Source organism: Ovis canadensis, chromosome 25 (genome assembly GCF_042477335.2).
Source record: "Ovis canadensis isolate MfBH-ARS-UI-01 breed Bighorn chromosome 25, ARS-UI_OviCan_v2, whole genome shotgun sequence".
Taxonomy (NCBI): Eukaryota; Metazoa; Chordata; class Mammalia; order Artiodactyla; family Bovidae; genus Ovis; species Ovis canadensis.
In genome coordinates, this window is record NC_091269.1 from 43,921,657 (window position 1) to 43,941,288 (window position 19,632).

At 48.8% G+C, this 19,632-nt stretch overlaps 1 protein-coding gene across 2 annotated transcripts; it reads right to left on the bottom strand.

Moving 5' to 3' along the window:
* Positions 1-7,888: 7,888 nt before the first annotated feature.
* TYSND1 (trypsin like peroxisomal matrix peptidase 1) lies at positions 7,889-16,041 on the bottom strand. Of its 2 annotated transcripts, XM_069571970.1 has the most exons (4): positions 14,507-16,041; positions 12,468-12,598; positions 11,278-11,463; positions 7,889-8,846 (listed from the first exon to the last, which is right to left on the bottom strand). In XM_069571970.1, the coding sequence occupies exons 1-4, from the start codon at positions 15,676-15,678 to the stop codon at positions 8,629-8,631; spliced, it is 1,707 nt and encodes a 568-aa protein (XP_069428071.1). In that variant the 5' UTR covers positions 15,679-16,041; the 3' UTR covers positions 7,889-8,628. The 2 variants fall into 2 exon arrangements, with proteins under 2 accessions (XP_069428071.1, XP_069428072.1); XM_069571971.1 differs by lacking the exon at positions 11,278-11,463 and having other exon boundaries at positions 14,507-15,839.
* Positions 16,042-19,632: the final 3,591 nt, after the last annotated feature.

The window sequence follows — 19,632 nt, forward strand, 5'->3', positions numbered from 1 at the left end:
AGGTCTGAGTCAAGTTGGAAGGTGAAAAGATGGGGGAATGGAGGGCTGCCTGAAACTCGAGGAACTAGGAGGAGGAGAGTCCAGGGGGAAGAAGAAGGCTGTTGGCCTCTGTCAAGAAATATACTGATGTAAACTGGAGGTAGGATCGAGCCAATTTGGTGACAGATAAGCCATTTTCTGGAGAAGGAAATGGCAACCCACTCCAGTGTTCCTGCCCAGAGAATCCCACAGACAGCAGAGCTTGGCAGGCCACAGTCCACGGGGTCGCCAAGAGTCAGACACAACTTAGCAAAACAGCAAAGCCATCTTCAATGCAAATATTAGCACTAACACGAAGCGTTGTAGAAGAGTTGATGGAAAAAAAAAAATAAAAGGTTCAGTGAGATCATTTGTGTGAAGTGTGTTAGTATGTTGCCTGGCACGCAGCAGCAGAGTACAGAGCGGCTGTTTATTACAGCTCTTTGATATAAGGAAATTAGGTTGCCCAAGGCTATGACGCAAAACATTGGCAGCTTCCTCTCTCCCAGCCCGGTGCTCTTTTGAATAGTGCCCTTTATTGCCTTGGTTTTCATGACTGTTTATGCTAGAAGTAAGCATTTCTGTACCTTTTCCAAAAGCTGTGGTCAGAGGTCTTGTTTTCAATACCCCTGGTGTAGGGAGTGTTGTGAGCGATTCCATCTAGAAGATGCTGGTACCCAGAATCATCTCAAGGTGGAGGAGGAGCTGGCATCTTCCCATGAACATCCCATGCTCATCATTAGCTTATACACCTCAGGCTGCATCTGCTGGTCCTTTGGAATCCTCCCATCTCCTCCCATCCAGCTGGCACCCTGCCCAGTGAGAACATGAGCTGAAGAAAAGAACACAGTCAGAGGCATGGGAGTCTGCACCTCCTTCTCTCAGGCCTTGAGGTCACAGGAGAGCAACTGTGCCAGAGTGTGGGGTACAGAGAGCTCATAAGCCCTGCCTATCCCACCCCTGCCTCTCAGGGTTGCATCAGAGAGCCCCGAGTGGCTTTGATGTTCTGGGCGCAGTGAGCCTTCATTTGTCCTGGGCTTTGCAAACTTCCAAATAGCTTGTATCTCCTCGTAGTCCTCCTGAAATCCCTAGAGGAAAATGGTGTGTGTGTGGGGGGGGGGGGCGGGGGAGGGCACGCACACAGTCATGCCCAACTCTTTTCAACCCAATGGATTGTAGCCTGCCAGGCTCCTCTGTCCATGGGGATTCTCCAGGCAAGAATACTGGAGTGGACTGCCATTTCCTACTCCAGGGCATCTTCCTGACCCAGGGATCAAACCCATGTCCCTTGTGTCTCCTACATTGGTGGGCAGGTTCTTTACCACTAGCACCACCTGGGAAGATCTAGAGGAAAGTGGGGTGTGGGGAGGGGCTTGTTAAACTCTGACACTGAGGATAACAACCACCACTGACTAGCTCTTTGGGGCAGAGACCTGGCTTTGCTGGACTTTGAGTCCCCAGCATCTGGCACTGACCCCAGCCCTTGGTTTCCTCAGAGTTCACTAATGTTTGCTTAAATGATTAAAAAATTATATTTCTTTCTTTGGCTACACTAGGGCTTAGTTGTGGCCTGCGGGGTCTTTTGCTGTGGTGCACACACTCTTTAGTTATGGAACTCATGCTCAGTAGTTCTGGTGCACAGGCTTAGTTTCTCTGAGGTATATGTAGGATCTTAGTTCCCCAACCAGGAGTTGAACCCAAGTCCCCTGCATTGCAAGGCAAATTCTTAACCTCTAGACCACCAGGGAAGTCCCTGCTTAAATGATTTTTTTAAATTAAGATATAATTCACATACCATAAAATTCACTTTTAAAACGTAAAACAATGGGGTGAAGGCTATGCAATCCTCACCATTATCTAACTCCAGGATATTCCATCGTTTAGTTGCTAAGTCATGTCTGACTCCTGGTGACCCCATGGACTGAGGCCTGCCAGGTTCCTCTGTCCATGGAATTCTCCAGGCAGGAATACTGGAGCGGGTTGCCATTTCCTTCTCCAGGGGATCTTCCAAACCTAGGACTCAAACCCGGGTCTCCTGCCTTACAGGCAGATTCTTTACCTACTGAGCTATAAGGGAAGCCCAAAATATTAGTTGCTCACTCGTGTCTGACTCTTTGTGACCCCAAGGACCCATAGCTGTCCATGGGATTCTCCAGGCAAGAATACTGGAGTGGGTTGCCCTGCCCTTCTCCAGGGGATATTCCTGACCCAGGGATCGAACCCACGTCTTCTGCACTGCAGGTGGATTCTTTACTATCTGAGCCACCAGGGAAGCCCAGGATATTTGCATCACTCCAGAAAGAAACCCCATACTCAATGAGCAGTCCCTCTCCACTCCTGCCTCCATCCAGCCCCTGACAACCAGAATGATTCATATCTGATGAAACAACCCTACCAGTACTCTTAGAAACATAGTAACTAATATTTGTTGAACACAAACTAAGTGCTTTGAATAGCTTCTCAAATTTACTTTACACGTGGGTCCTCCAAGGTAAGTCTTATTCATCTCCACTTCACAGATGAGGAAACTGGAACTCAAGCTAATAAATCAGCAAAATCACACAGTTAGTAAAGGAGAGGAGCTGGGTCTTGACCCTAAAACCAGGGCATCATCCCTAAGGGAGCCAGAGGTCACTGAGCAGGCATAGGAGAGACTCAGTGGTGAGTCACACAGGTATCAGAAGTGTACTGGGCACACCCTGGCACTGTGGGAAACGGCCTGCCCGGGGCAAGGACACAGCCCTGGGGCTTGGGAAGGTCAAGGAGAGTTTCGTGGAAGGACTGGACCAATACAGGTGAAGTGGATTCCAATTGGCAGGGTACAAGGAGAGGACTTATTAAAACTGCAGCACAAACCTGAAGCTGGGAGGAAGGAGAGAGAGGCATACAGTGGTCCATGCTGGGCTTGGGGCATGGCTTGCAGAGCTGGTATGGCCTGTCTCCAAGGACCTGACCCCCACCAGGAAAACTAGGGAAAGTGTCACTGTCATTCAGCACCTTCTTGGCAACCAGGGAACACCTTGATTCAAGAGAGGGGAGGGGGTCCCAGTGGAACCTTCTTGTCCCCACATCACTCCTCTTTTTCCACTCAACAGTGTACATATCTTTGGCGATGAAAATCGCGGCTCCTTGCCTAACAAGGGACTTTTGTCTTTGAATTTCCAGGTGCCGGAGATGCCAGAATTGTTCCAGTTGCGGAACAATTCAGATGCCCTAACGTCGGTAGTTCTATGGAAACTTAATGATTAGTAGGGGGACTTCCCTGGCAGCCCAGTGGTTAAGATTGTCCCGATGCCACGGATGCGGATTCAATCCCTGATCCGGGAACTGAGATCCCGCATGTTGCATAGCACTGGCAAAATAGCTAGAAAAAAGTGAAAGATGGGAACCTTGAATTAAAAAAATAATAATAATAGTAGGAACATCAGGCAGATTGTCTAATATCCCAGAACCTAAGAGGAGGACGCACTGCTGGCTCTCAGCAAGGCCTGAAGGCATACATTCCATGACAGCAACAGGTGTCTCTACTGCTGGCTCCCAGGGCTGGGAGGAGCGCCGTGGTCCTGGTATCAACTCAAGGGCCCAGAGAAACAGAAGCAGTATTCCCATTTGAGGAAGGGACAACTCTTAACTTTATCTGAAGAACCTGGTCAGTTTTAGTGAAATTCACAACCCTCAAACAATGGGGGGAATCCTCTAGTTTCTTCTCTCCCTTGAAATGTGGTTTGGCAGAGTGCTCACAGCTAGGGGAAGGCTATATTCATGAAGCTAGATTCTACTACTGTGACAAGCAGACCCCCCTCGCCCCACCGGTCTAACGGCTCAAATACAACAGAAGTGCATTACTTGCCTGGGCTTCAGTACCAGGCCAGTGGACTAGTTAACACGGCTTCCCACTCCACACCATCATCCAAGGACCAGCTAAAGGGGCTGTCTTCACCAAGTGGCTGCCAAGGTGTCTTTTAAGGGATGTCTCCACTCCCAGCGGGTGGGGGTAAGGGCACAGAAAAGGCAGGGCCTGGAAGTGGGGTACCTCCCTTCTGTGCTTTGGAACTCATGGACACACCTGACCGTGGGGATGGCCAGGAGATGCCGTCCAGTGTATGGGCGGAAAGAAGAGAGGAAAACAGATCCTGGTGTCTGCCCTGCTGACCGAGGTCTTAGCCCCCCTGGCTTACTTCCTGTGCTACTGCTTATCCTTTCTCAGGCTCCTGCAGGTTCCTGCTCTTGAACATTGGCAGCCCTAGGCTCTTCACTGCACCTGCTCCCAGATGTAGCAAGGCATAAGAAAATGATGGGCTCAAGCAGATATTTGCTCTCTTGGTCATTTATTGAGGAAATCTGATAATGGGGCACATGACAAGGAAATCTAGAGGTAAAAGGTCATGGAGAGAAGGGCCAGAAAGACCAAATTGTACTAACACAGGAGGAGAGACTCAGTGCCCAGAAGGCCACAGGAGAGGAAGCAAAGCAGAGAGGGATGCTGAGTCATCACTCATGCCGAGAGGGCCCTAGAGCTTCCCCAGGCCAAGCTACTTTCCCGCACCTATGCAGGAGCATCTAAAGCAAACTGACTTTTATGTTGGTAATACGAGTGAGTCTTTGTTCCTAAAGCAGCACTGAAACAAGGCCCAGCTTGGCAGAGCCAGCCAGCTCTCCACAAAGGTCGTTCTCCCCTTGCATGGCACAGGGGGCCTGCCGAGGAGCATCTGCCAATCTCCCCCACACCACTTCGGGGCTGGCTGGGGCCAGATTCTCATGGAAGGAATGTGAGCAGGAACGATTATAATGTCACTTCTGGGCTGAAGCAGTTAAGAAGCAAGGGTGACTTTCTTCCCTTTTTACTAATGAAGTAAAAAAAATCACGAGGCAGGCTTGTGCAAAGCAGTAATGGAGGCCTGTTTAAGAGGAGCATCAGAGCAGAGAGGCAGGGACAGCCTGATGGGGTCAGAAGATTGGCTACATGCAGGGGGTGGAACAAACAAGTTAATATATTGAGGATAACGGAGCTGTGTTTCTCACTGAAAGGAGGGAGGTACCAATATGAAAAGAGGACAGCTAGAATGCACCTTGTGGTATTGAGCTTGTAGTTTCCAACTGCAACTGTCGGTGTTAACTCGTGACTTACAATATATAGAGACAGAAACAAATGCAGATCTAAGTCCTGTCTACTGAGAGGGCCTGGAAGCAGCAACACCTGAGTGAGAAGCACACCCAGTACCTAGTTATTTGTTTCTGTATACCATTCTCTAATGAAAAAGGACCCCAGAGAAGTGACTGATTCCAGGGAAAGTACAAGGTAAGTCTAGAACAGTATGGTTTGAAGGAAGTTCTCAAAGAATGATGGGGAGGGGACTTCCTTGGTGGTCCAATGGTTAAGACTCCTTGCTCCCAGCAGGGGGCTGAGGATTAATCCCTGGTCAGGGAACGATCCCACATGCCACAACTAAGTGTTCATGTGCCACAAGTGAGACCTGGCACAGCCAACTAAATTAATTTAAAAAAAAAAAAAAATGAGGAGGAGAGGCCAAAAGAACACAGAAGTCAGTTTGAAGGAGTTCCCACCAGGCAATAGGGACAATTTGAGCATCAAAATAATGACAATAATAGATTATAATACACTGATTAAAATACAAATCCATGATTCCACACAAACATAGTTAAACAGAGAGAAGGGAAAGCTTTCACTTCAATAGAATGCCCATGAATAAATGTAGGAGGAAAAATGAAAACAAAAGATTACCATTTGGCAAACATTAAAGTTATTTAGTCAAGGGACATCAATGCATGATAAGCATAGTAGATGAAACTGGGTGGGGAACAGTATTTTTACACAGTCTTCAAATATTTCCACACAAATACCTATTCATTACAAACAAAAAAGAAAATTTATAGTGGAGAAACCTAGCAGGCATCATCTTAGTCAAAGGATCGATATTATCATCTGTTATTTGACAAAGATCGTGTGATACCCAGCAGGAGAAAATGAGAAGACATCACTAATGTAATACCCCAAAGATGTACATCCTGAATCTAATCATGTGGAAGTATGAACAAACCCACACTAAGACACATTCTATAAAATGACTTCAGGAAGATCAAGGGCATCAAACTCAAGGAAAGACTAGGAGTTGCTCCACGTCAAGGTGGGGAGAGAGCCAGGGCAAGTGGGTACCATTCATGATCCCAGATGAGGTCTTTTTGTCACGGAGAACATCACTGAGGTGTTTGGCACAGGCGGTATGGGGTGTCTGGGGGAAGGGTGTGTCAGGATTCTCGCTACTTTTCTATAAGTCTGAAACTATTTCAAAATAAAAATTTTTTACAAAAAGAAGCCGTAATATCTTCTCCACTCTCTCTTGCCCCACCCACTAGCAGGATACAGAAGACCTGCTAGGGTCTGAGGTCCCAGGCCCAGGGATAAGAGCTGTAGAAGGGAAAGAGTTCGGGTCCCTTAACCCCGAATGCATGACAGCCACCCCCGCCCCAACTTTCCTGGTCAGGTGCACGACTTTGGACTTTCTATGAGCAATGAACAAACTTCTATTGTCTTTAGCCACTGAGCTGGGAGAGAAGGGACCTTTTCCTACATTATCCTAACTCATGGGACTTACTCAACAGCCTGCTCTGCTCTCCACTTGAGGTCCCACAGACGCCCCAGGGAAACATCTTGTCCCTACACTTGCCAGCCGCTCATCACCATCCTGGCCAGAGACCCAGCACCGCTTAACCCCTCTTCTCTCTCTGCATCACCCCACATCCAATCAAGCCCACTTCCTGTGTGACTCTGGAGCTTCTCCACACCCACCAGGCCTGCCTCGCCATCTTCCCCTCACCAGGCCCATTGTCACTGGTTCTCTAGCCTCCGTTCCAGTCTTTTCTCCACCAAGCCTGGCAAGACAAATGTGTAGTTCCACAGTTCCTTGTCCCAGCCCCTGCTGCCTTCAACCTGGACACCCTCCCTGTTTCCAGCCTATCTGGTAAACACTTAGTCTCCCCTCAGGGTTCAACTTGTGAGTCACGTGGATGAATCCTTGCTTGATCCTCCATCCTTGGGGCCCTTGGACACGGTCTTCCATCTGAACAGGGCAGAGAGGCCCTGTTTGCTCCACCAATCGGGGCAGGGTGGGGGGCACACACCCGTTTCCCCAGCACAGCCTGGGCTCCTTGGCACCCACACATGCTGGAATGAATCCTCTCCCCTCCCACTCACAGCCAAGTCAGACCCCAGCCCTCCTTCGCCACCCGTTAATTCACTGCAGGCTTTCATTCGAGCTATTAAAACATTTGCCCTCTGGCCCCTTTCCTAATCCACACAGAGGAGAATCACTGTCTCCAGAGTGTTCTGTGGTTGCCCAGAGCTGGCACTCAACAAATAGATATTGAAACAAAGTACTCAGAGCAATTATCTCTGCTTAGATTAGAGCCCCACCCCATTTCACTCCTGTCCCAGTTGTTCCCAAATTGCATTCAGTCTGTCAATGATTTAACAATTATTTCTTGAAGGCTGGCGCACACAAGGCCCTGGGCATGCAATACATGTTCCTGACTTCAGGGGTTGGTCTTAGCTCCTAGGGGCCACCGTGGCCTTGTTCACCTTTGAACTCCCCAACTCCTGTCCATCCCCAGGCCTGGCACAGCTAGGCACCCTGTAAACACCTGCTACCAGGCCAAGACCACTACTGACCCAGGCCTACAAGCCCATCCAGGGCTGACTGGCACTACAACCAGCTACTAGGTCGAGTCTGACACAAGAGTGTCCTGTGAGATCAAACCCCACTGAGACAGCAGGACAGAAAGTGTGTACTTCTGTGCCTGGAGCTTTCCCATTCCCCATTCAACTCTTGAAACAAAGAAAGAAAAAAGAATCTGACATATAAGGACCCATCCTTTGGAGGTCCTGTTTATTCCTGAACCCAAACCAGATAGCCCAGCAAAACACATTCCACCCCTCCAACCCACCCCACCCCATATCCCTGAGGCCCATTTCACGGGCTGGAAAACTAAGGCACTGTGTCTGAGTGCCCCAGAGGTCAGGGCACCTGACATACAAAAAGCCGGGAGTTCTGGCTTCCAGGGATGCCACTGTTGGTCCACGGAACAGGACGATGCTTTTTCTTGCACCTCTGGTCTTCGGAGCAGAGCCCCTCTGCTGAGGTTTTCCGAGGAAGCCCCCGTGCTCTGTCAGCCCCATTCTGACCAAGGGCAGAGAGGAGCGAAGGCCCCAGGGAAGATGCTGTTCCAGGTGGCCAGCGATCTTCAGGTGACAGGGGACAGACTCGAGACCAGGACTGGGCCTGTCTTACAGCCAGCATCTCTGTCAGGACCAGGGCTGTTGTACGGCTGTCCTGAGCTCGCCAGAAGGGAAAGAGCAGAGCTGAGTCTACTGTCAGGGGGCAGAGAGAGAAAGCACCTCCAAACGGCCTGCCCGGTAAGAGGTACCCAGAGGCTAAAGAGAAGTTTGGTCCAGACTCCAGAGCTGAGCAAGGTGGGTAGTCAAGGGGAGGCAACTGGGCTCTGGTGGGTCCCGTCTGGATCATGAGGCCGCCAGCATCAGCCCTCCCCAAGGCATCAAAGGGCTGTTCTCCCCCGCAGAGGGGTGACACAGCTTCAGAGCTTGCTCCGCAGGGCCTCTGCTGGGGACCGCTGCAGCCGCCACACCACCCTCACTGGCTCGGAGGCGCGGTCTAGCTGGCGGAAGCCACCCAAATCGCCTGTCTGGCTGTACTGCTGCAGGGCCGGCTGGAGCACCGTGATGGGGATGCTGAAGTTCAGGTGGGGGTATGTGGCCCCTGTGTTATTATCCCGGGTGTTGCTGGCGACGATGCCTGTTCAGAAGACAGAGAAGAAAAGAGGGTATGAGCGAAGACTCAGAGAAGGGAGGGAGACCCACCTCTATCCTGGAAGCCCTAGGCCTGTTGGGGGCGGGGGTGCTGAATACTCCTCATAGTGACAGACACCAGGCTTCATGTACCGACATAGGCCCCTCACGCCCCAGCCCTCCTTCCTGGCTTTACTTTCTCCCTAACACTATCTGACACACTATGTCTCACTTATTTTGTTATTTTTCTCTCCAACTTCTGTTATCTTTCAGCTCCATGAGGGCCGGGCTGCTGTGTTTTATTCATAATCTCCCCAGGACCTGGAAGAGTGCCTGGCATAGCAAGACCTCCACACGTACTTGTTGAGTGAATGAATAAATGCATCAGACTCACACATAAGTTTTGGGTGGCTGGCTCCGTGCATGTGTATGAATTTTTTGAAGAAAATTTTAGGCTTACATCAGTCTTGCCCAAATAGTACAAAGTTCCTGTACATTCGGCACCCAGCTTTCCCTTATGTCACCACACCACATTGCTCAAAACCAAGAAATTAAGCTTCGTGAAATGCTATTAACTAAAGTACAGAACTCACTTGGATGGACCAGGGTTTGCACTAATGCTCTTTTTCTGATCCAGGATCCCACGTGGCATTTAGTCATCATGTCTCCTAGGTCTCCTCCTATCTGAGTCACTTCCAGTCTTTATCTTTCACAGCCTTGACACTTTGAAGAGTACAGGGCAGTTATTCCGTAGAATGTCCCTCAATTTGGGTTGACCTGATGTTTTCTCACGATTAAGACTGAGGTGATAGGCGTGCCTGGTAGTCCAGTGGTTAAAAATCTGGCTTACAATATAAGGGACACCAGGTCAATCCCTGGTCTGGGAAGATCCCCTATGCTATGGGGTAACTAGGCCCATGTGCTACAACTACTGAGCTTCATTTCTCCAACATTTATTAACAGAAATTCTTCCATAAGGGAAAACTATCCTTTGGCTCCATTTTTAAATCCATTCAATATTAACTTATATTAGGATAGACTCACAAGTATTCATTCTTTTCTTGGGTCACAATGCAATACTACTGCTATTTGTTTTGTTGCTCAAATTGTTCCCACAGGAGCTCCTTCACATCAGCTCTTGGGTTTTTCAACATTTGACATGCTCATCATTTGGTTTTTCTTAGAGTTTCCTTCCTTTCCAGCACCACAAAGCAGCCCTGGAATCAGTCAGTTCCTGGTTCTTTCTCTTAGAGAATGACTCTCAGAAACCAAGATCTGGACTCGTGGCATGCTCATTGCCACTGGAATGTCACTGGCTTCGAGCCTCTCTCAGCAGACCGAGATAAGAGACATATGTATACACATATACACACACGCAAACTCATGCGTACACACATTTATATTTATCTCTATATCCACTCATCTGTATACATCTTTTAGAAGGTCAACCAGTATATGGGAGAAAGATGGAATGCAGACTAGGATGAATGTACCCAACTGTATTTCAAATGAATCACATAACCATTCTGAAGGGGAAGGAGCTAATCTAAGAAACTTTGGAAAACAGCCTTTTGACTGGACACTTTAAGGCTAAAGAACGGTACTCAAATACTGTCTTCTAGTTGGTAAATCGGTTTCTCACAGGGATGTGGTTAGGAATTTTGAAAGTACTTCTTTTGTACACTGCAGTTGAAGAAATAAATAAATCTACTGCAGCTAGCAACAGAAAGGCAATGTTTCTCAGTCAGAAATAAGGGAAGGGGAAGGCTTGCATGAACCCTGTGTGCTGGACTGTAGGTGGAGGTATCCATATGGACTCATGGTTGGCTTTTTTTAAAACAGATTAAAAAAAAAAAAGTTGAGTTAACAAAATTTTTAAATCGAAAGATTTAAGAAACACATATTTATTAAAAAAAAAAAAAGAGTTCACACTTCCTTGTGAAAAACTGTAAAGTCAGCCAGTGTTAGGCCCACATATCTTTGTAATGAGGCAAGAATGTGCTAGAGTTGAGTGGTGTTCACCCCGTCTCTCCTTTGCCCTCCACTCACTGAAGATATTCACTCACTCACTCACTCATTCACTCATTCACTTTACCTGCCCAACTGGTAGGTTGGGCTTTTGAGTTTGTGGCCCTTGGACTCATCCAACTACTGAGTTTCACAGATCAAACGATATTAAGTGACTTACCTAAGGTCGTGGAGTGCCTTAGTGGCAGAGAAAGCACTAGAACTCAGATCTCTTCCCTCCAAGCCCAGCATCCATCCTCTCCGACCTCAGAAGCACAACAGTCCAAAAACCTTAGCTAATTACCCCTGGGCATAAGGCCCATCATCTTTCCAGACAGAGGGTGGCTCCCAGGGCTGGCCACTGAGCACTCGTGGGTGGGACTGAGGCTCTGGCCAGGGGAAGGCTGGGAGAGGGCCAAGGAGCTGGTTACCCAGGAGGTCCCCGGAGCAGGCAGAGAAGAGAGGTCCCCCGCTGGAGCCACCATGCACGGCACACGTGGTCTGCAGCATCACCGGTGTGTCATCCACCTGCACCACAGCTGACAGGATGCCTGAGGTCACTGAGGGCCCGCAAGCCTGGCCGAAGACACCGAAGCCCACTACACTGACAGCCTCGCCTGCCAGGGAAGGAAGGAGGGTTAAGCTGGGGAGCCTCCTCCATCTGGCAGGACTCATACACTCGCCAAGCCCCTCCCCACCGGTCCTCTCCAAATTTCCAAACCCTGTCTGCCTTTCTAGTTTCTGCTCAGATGCCTGTTGCCTCCATGAGAACATTCCCCAGGCCCCTACAGAAAGAGGTCAGGACCTCCACTGTATCTGCTCCATCACTTCTCTTCAGCTGTCATTCCCCTTCTGGACTGGGTAGTCACTTTTTAGGATTCCTAGCATCTAGCCAGGGGCTCAATACATGTTTGTGGAATTAACACCCAACTTCTGGGACTAAAAAGTCTATTGGTGAAAATAAAATGCTGACAATAACTACAAAATGGCACCACCTTCCTTCACCAAGTGCTTTACAGGCAATATTTCACCCAGTCCTCACAAGACCTAGGAGTAAGTAGCATTATCCCCATTTTGCAAATGTGGAAACCAAGACAAAGAATATTAAGTTGGCTGTCCAAGGATACAGGGCTAGTAAGTAGCAGAAGAGATGCCAAAGCAGTGAGCTCATAATCCTTGTTACGTTATAACAAATCACATCCACAAACCAAAACATCTGGTACTTCTGTGGCAGCATCACAAGGCCTTTTACTCAGATCATGCCACTGGAGCCTCACAGACCAGCCTGTAGTGTTAAAAGGCGTCCTCAAGGTTCAGCACTTCCACACTACACTGCTGCGGGGCCTCAGGAAAAAGACATGCTTTACCTTTCGCAGAGAATTCCACCTGCTCCCTCACCCCCCGCCCCAGCACTGCGGGCATGCTGAGCACAGCAAGGAGGCCTCTAAGAGCAACTCCAGCCAAAGCACTGTAACCAGGATGCAACAAGGTGCCAGCTTGACTCCAGCAGGGGTGAGGAGGAAGCTGACCTGAGGAGCTGGCCCCTGATCTGTAGGCTTGATGAGCCCAACACTGATTTTCCAAGGTCCTTTCCTGACCAAAGGGACCCGTTGTTCATTACCTTCATGGAAATGCTCAGCAGGCACAGGGACAGGGACACCATCTAGGTCCTCCTCCACGCTCACAACTGCTATGTCATAGGGAGACGTCTCCTGGGTGGCAAACACCACGCGTCCCCAGATTATGGCACTCCTGGACACAAGAGAAACCAAATGACAGGTTAGCTCTCCCAACTTTTAGCACTGGGAGGAAGCAAAACAATGAGTAACAGTAAAAATCATGAACTTGGGACTCAAAAGATTTGGTGTTAGCCCTGGAACATACCCGCAAGCAACTCTGGGCACATCACTTAGCTGTTCAGTGGAATTTCCAAACATGCTTTACAAGTGCAGAGTACCTCTCTATACAGGTTCCTGCATGTTATCATGATCACAGACACCCAGCCCCCAGGGAGCGCTGTGGGCCAGGCCTGGTGTTAATGTTCTATGGACATCAGTTCATTTAGTCCTCAGAGCAGCCCCATGAACTAGACACTGGTATTATCTCCATTTCAGATGGTGCTTTTGAAGCCCAGAGAGGTTGAGTAAATACATCTCACAGTCACACAGTTAGTGGGAGAAGGCAATGGCACCCCACTGCAGTACTCTTGCCTGGAAAATCCCACGGACGGAAGAGCCTGGTGCGCTGCCGTCTGTGGGGCCGCACAGAGTCAGACACGACTGAAGCGACGTAGCAACAGCAGCAGCACCAGCACACAGTTAGCGGGAGGAGCCAGGGCTGATTTTCCCAGGGTTTTCCTTTTCTGCCTCATTTGATACCAACAGTCTTGTCATTTAGTGGGACAGACATGATACAATTTCATCCTCTGGGTCCGTGTTTATATAGATGCTAGCGCTTCTATAGCTCTTACTATGTGGCAGTAGGAAGACTTTACATGTCAATTCCTGGGAAAGCAGCTTAGACAGATTAAGCACATTGCCCAAGATTATGCATGGCTGCCTGTTACACACTCTGCAGGAGTAGCTTCCAGGAGACCTGGTGGGTTCCCTAGGACTAAGAGTAGGTTGGGGTGGGGGATGGTGGGAGGGGGGAGGAATTGGGGACCACACACAGAGGAAAATTCTCAGCATCAGTCTTCCCTATAAAGTCATGGTCATCCTGTTGATTGTCAGAGGGGATTCTTATGGCAAAGCCAGGCTGGGTTAACCTTGGAAGTTCAGTAGAGGCATTTGGGAAGATCTGGGCTGAGAAGTTGGGTTGGACCACGTACAGGAGAACAACAAGCATTAACACCAAGGTGCTATAGTGCTTTGCTTTGGCCTAGGTAAAGCACCTGGGATTACAGAAGAAACAGCAAGAACATGTATTAGAAAATCAAGCCAAGAAGCCAAGGCTGCCGACTCCACTGTCAAGAGCAAGTGAAAGTACATGACAGCAAGAGTGCTTTCCTTGCAGAGAGGGGACAAATGACTGTCTGAAGTTCTAAACTGGCGGCCAAGACCACCCCACAACTGTTCAAAATATACCTATTTGCCTGGGCCCCACACTAATACTCTTATTAGGTGGAACCCCATATCTGTCATTCTGATCCAGAAGGGATGTTCTGGTTAAGATCTAAGAAATAAACCAAGTAAGAGTAACAGGCTCCTCTCCTACTCCAGGAGGGTGGCACCCTGGGCCCCTGGCATTTCACTAGGCATTCAGGGGAAAGAGAACAGGGTTAGGAAGATTCCATTCAAGGGCCTCTGGTGTGTGGGTGCAAGGCTAAGACAGGAGTTGCCCAGAAGGAATTCAGACTGGGAGTGGGAGCTCAGTGATGCTTGGCCAGGGATGCTGAACACTGCCACAGACCTCCAGAGTTGCTTGGCATCTTGCCCAAGTCCCATTCACCCTCTGCCAGGAGGCAAAGAACTCCTTACTCTGAGGTTCTGAGTACCAAGGATGAGAGGAGGGTCCCAGGTCCCTACACACAGTGCACCACCAAGGCATGAGCCTGAGACCAGAAGGCCTCCATAGTCCTCAGGATTATGACCTGAGGCCTGGGATCTAGACCTGACAGCTGGTGAGGAAGTGGAGTGCGGGCAACCTTGCGGGCCTTACTTGGGGGTGGTGGAGCGCACCAGGACCCTCGCCGTTTCCCGAGGGGCCACATGCCGGCAGGTCACCACGAGACGGGGCGCCACGGCCACTCCGGAGCCCCAGACAGAACCACACTCCACCAGCACGGCCGCAGCTGCCCAAGGGGGCCCGGGGTCTCGGTATCTGAGGGGCAGGCCCCACGGGGCACCCATCTCAGGCGGTAGGAGGGCAGCCAGGGCGGCAGTGTCAGGGTGAAGGCGGTAGAGGGCGGCTCGGGCGACGCTGAGCAGTGGGGCGGCGGCGCAGAGCAGCGTGAGGCCCACCCACTCGCGGGCCTTCCAGCAGAGGGGTGCAGCCACCAGCGCCACCAACGCCCCCGCGGGCCGTGACGCGAACACGCCTCCACCCTCCGTGCCTGGCAGGCAGCGGGCATCGGTGAGCAGCAGCGGGCCGGCCGAGTTGCTGAGCACGCCGCGGCTGAGCGTATTGAGAAAGATGTCCGGGCAGAAGGCCCCGAATGGGGAGCCGCAAGCCAGGAGCGGTGCGCCCTTGGGCACGTCCCCGAGAGGCGCCACGGCCAATACCGGCCCTCGCTCCTCCGCCTCCTTCTCCGTCTCCGGCCGCACGCGAAGCAGCGCGAACCACCCCAACGCTCTCAGCTGGTCCTCCTCCTCCTCCTCCGACATCTCATCATCCGGTGCAGCGTTTGCGAAGCGCCACTGCTCGGCCTCCTCGCCGCCGAAGAGGTGCGCGAAGTGGCTCCGGAAGGCTGGGCAGCTCAACAGCAGCAGAAGTTCGGCGGGGCGCGGGGGCTGCAGTGGCCGCCCGCGGGGCCGGGCGGGCGGGCCGGTTTCCAGGCCGGCGCAATGGGGCGTGCACAACCCCGGGCGACCCCGCTCCGCGCGGCCTGCCGGACTTGCGGCGGTTGGGCCCCACTGCACGTGCAGGCGCAGGTCGTCGCCGCAACTGTCGCCGGGCAGGAAGGCGGTGCTCGCAGCGGTCAGCGCCCCGCTGCCGGCCCGCAGGAAGGGGGTGAAGATGCCCCCATGGCACAGCACCAGGCCCGGGCGACGGTTCAGGATCACCCCGCTGCAGCTCCATGAGCCTGCCTCGGGCTGGCCTGCCCGGGAGGCGCTCACCACGCAGCCCGCCTGCTCAGCTGCCCTCATGGCGGGCCCCCACTGACGCCCCATGGCCTCCGGGACGGCACACCGAGGGCTTCCCGAAGAGGGAGCGAGCAAGCAACGACCACGACCGGAACCAGCTGACCCCACGTAGCGCCACCCAAAGCTGGAAGCAAGAGGCGCAAGCACTGTCCCAGGGCTTCCTCGTCAGGCCGGATTGGCTAAACCCCATTGGCTGGGCAAGGGGCCGAGTTCTGATTGGCTGCTGAGGCTGACCCCGCCTTTCCCCGCCTAGACCGTTCAGGTCACCTGCGCAATGTAAGCGGGAGCTGTAGGACCGGAGGACGACCCCCCGGGAGAGTGACAGGAATATGGCTTTTACCGGGAGATAAGAGCGTGCTGGTCTTTCGGAGCCTAGTCTCGTCTCTGTTCGCTGAGCTGCAGGAAAGGGAATACAAATATGTGCTGACGTGCGTAGACTTGCCCAGTCCCTAACGGGTCCTGTCAGTATCTGCCCAGGTGTAGGAGACATCTGACCTCTGATCCCTGCGATAAGACGGGCAAAGAAGCCGTTCTGTACTTTGAAATTTTGTAAGTAAACCCTACAGCAATCCACTAGGCGATAATAGAGCTCATAAGATACAACTTGAGGGTCTTTCGTTATGCCAAAGACCACACTACCAATCTCATGGAAACTGGATTTGCTCAAAATAAAATTGCCCTTCAAAACTATGATAAACAGTTGTTGTTTAGTTGCTAACTAGTGTCCAACTTTTTGTGAACCCATGGACTGTAGCCCGCTTGGCTCCTCTCTCCATGGGATTTCCCAGGCAAGAATACTGGAATGGGTATTCTTTTACTTCCCCATCCAGGTCTCTTGCATCTCCTGCTTTGGCAGGCAGATTCTTTACCACTGAGCCACCAGGGAATCCCAGGATAAACAGTAGTCGAAGTCAAAGTTTTAAATTACACAACCCTATAGTTGGCAGTATACACATTTCATATAATGACATTTATATGGTTTAGGGGTTCCTTTTTCTGTAAAATAGATCATGGTTTGTAAATAGATCATGGTTTGTGAGCCATATAGTGTAAATAGACCATGGTTTGTGAGCCATATAGTCTCTGTCTCAAATACTAAGCTCTACTGCTATAGCATGCAAAAGCTAAAGGAGTGTGATGGCTGTGTTCCAATAAAATTTAATTCAAAGAGTTCGAATTCTTTATCATTGCAGCATGTCACAAAATTGCACTTTTTTTCCCCTCACAGGTCATACAACAGGCAGCAGGCCAAATCAGGACCACAAGCTAGTTTGCCATCCCTGATCTTTTCCAATGAAGTGACCCTGAGGGCAGAGGAATAGGAACAAGTGTGTTTTGGATATCCCTGAAGCAGACACCACAAGCTAGACATTTTATGAAGGTCTGTTTATCACACTATCAACTAAAGTACACATTAATTTTAATGAATTATTTTAGTAGATATTTATGTCAGCATTAATGAAAAACATTCAATTACTACATTACATAACCTTTCTAGTCAATTTTTGAATAAATTAATGCTGCTTGGTTTTATCTGCAACACAATACAGGGTAATGTTCAATAGTTCCAGTCACACAAACCTGAGAAAGGGAAATGATCCATTATAGTATGAAGCAGTACTGAAATCAGCAGTTTTCCCATAGCAGGTACTGTCTTCTGTTAGTTCTGTGACACAGAAGATGGCTTGATCACAGTAAAATCTGACTATCCAACTTCCCAGAAACTAAGAAAGTGTTTCTTTCTCTCTTAGAGTGATGCTCAAGCCTCTAGCATGAACTGTTTGCATCAGGTTTTTCTCTATTTACGACACATCACAGTAGGGTCCTGACCCCCTGAGTGCTGGGCTCATTGATTCAGCCTTTAATTTTCATGCTCTGATCTGACTCAAGTAGCACAAATAAATTCATATAAATGTAAAACCCATGCCATCATTTCACAGTATGTTTCAAGCTCAAGATGTCTCCAGTAATTTACTACTCAGTCAAAAACAACCTGCTGCATTTTGCTTCCCATTCTATTTTATCCCAGTACTTAAATTTTATAACCTTATTTGGGTTTTTTAAAATCAAAGCTTCCTACAAGCCTAGTAAATGCTCAAGCATGTTTCGTTACTTTTCCTATTTTGCAAAATGTAACATTTAGCTGAATCTTTCCAATTTTATATCAAATGATGAAACACAGCTAAACTGAATCCAGCCCCTACTAGCGTGTTAATATATGAGATTTTGTACAAAAAGTCTGCCATGTCCATCCTGTTGCAGAAATAACCAATCCTGGGACCACCATTTGTTGCAAGGCTCTCAAACAGTACTAAATATATTACTTGTAGTGGAATGTGTAAATTGGCCTGGTCTTTCCACACACTCACAGCCTGCATCCCCTCATAGCAAAATTTTTGTCTCTCATATCTGTTGTATGTTCATACTCAACAAGCCAATGCCAAAAAGGAGCAAGATAGCAAATTTGTTTTAACTTTTTATTAAAACGCTTAAGATACAGATTGACTCTCTTCTGTAAATGACTTTTATTTTTCCTGAAATAGGACATATACGCACTCTGATAAAACAGAATGAAAAGTCTCAATTCATGGGAGTTCCTGTACAAAGCTCTGATCCTGTTAGGAGCTGAGCTCCTTACAGCAGCTTCTTTCCTCTATTTTATCATAGGAACTGTGTTTTCTGTGGGGCAAGAAACAGACAGGCGCCACTTGATTTTTCGATCCCAGCTCTTTCTCCGGTGGCCAAAATAAACCACTTTCACAAAGAGCTGCCCTGTGTAGAATCCATAGTTTTCTAGCTTGCTAAAAATTGACTAGGGACAAATAGAAAAAAAAAAAAAAAAGAAGAAAACTAACACTGAAGCAATCACACCTCTCCTATCTCTGGATAGAGAAGTGTGGGTTACCTTTAGCCAAAGGAAATCAAAAGTATGCAAGTTAACTACCTAGTTCATTCACCATTAGCTAGATTTGTTCACTTAAGGCTTTAACCCCTTTCCAAACCAGCTATGCTTGCTAATGAATGAAGACTTGCTCTTCCCAGCTTTATGCTTCATTGAGCCTCTGCATTTGGTACCTAGCCGTGAAAAGTATGCTTTCCCAACAGGTCAGTACTGAAGACTAACGAGGCGAAATCCAACTAAAGAAAAATACTCTCACCCCAGGAATGTGTTATCCACACTTTCCATGCTCTCACATTAAAAACAAGAATCCACTGAATTTAGTTCAGTCCTCTGCAAATAAGCCTCAACATCACAATTTTCAGTTCTGAGAAAAATATCTCTAATTTTTCATTAAAGAAGATATCCTTCCACATGAAGACCATCTCTATCCCTTCATCCTTTACTACAAGGGTAAAACATTGGTTAAGATCATGAAAATCCAATTTCACACGTGGCATTAGAGAAGTGGAATGCTATAAAAATAACCCTCATCACACTGCTGTGGACATAGAGGCTTTTATACCGGTGCTAACCGACAAGTGATGCTGGCTCAAAAGGAACAGCTCAACACACAGTTCTTGGATTAGAATTTCCCCAGGTTATTTCTGGCCTGGAGAAAGACAATTTCATAACACCTCCCACCCACCCCCCCAAATCTGGAAAAGTTACAGATGATAACCTTTAACACCAAAAAAAAAAAAAAATTGATAACCAATACAAAAAAACAGAGTTCATGAAGTCCAATAAAGAAACCAAATTCTGCAAGTGGAATCTATCTTTCCTAGATTCAAACAAATGCTACAATATCAGATGTCGAATTTCTCAACTCACAGAATTAAGAGTCCTTAAGCTGGTAACTTTGTCCTGTGTGACTCTCCTATTGAGAAAAAAATTTCCCCTAGAATTTGCAAAAATGACTGAGACACACCTGTAGTATGTGACATGGGAGATGTTCTCAAATCTTTCATGAGGCGAAAGTCACTTTTTACAACTGAAAATGAAAAAGGTGCTATAGAAAGAAATGAAAGTTTAAAACTGCA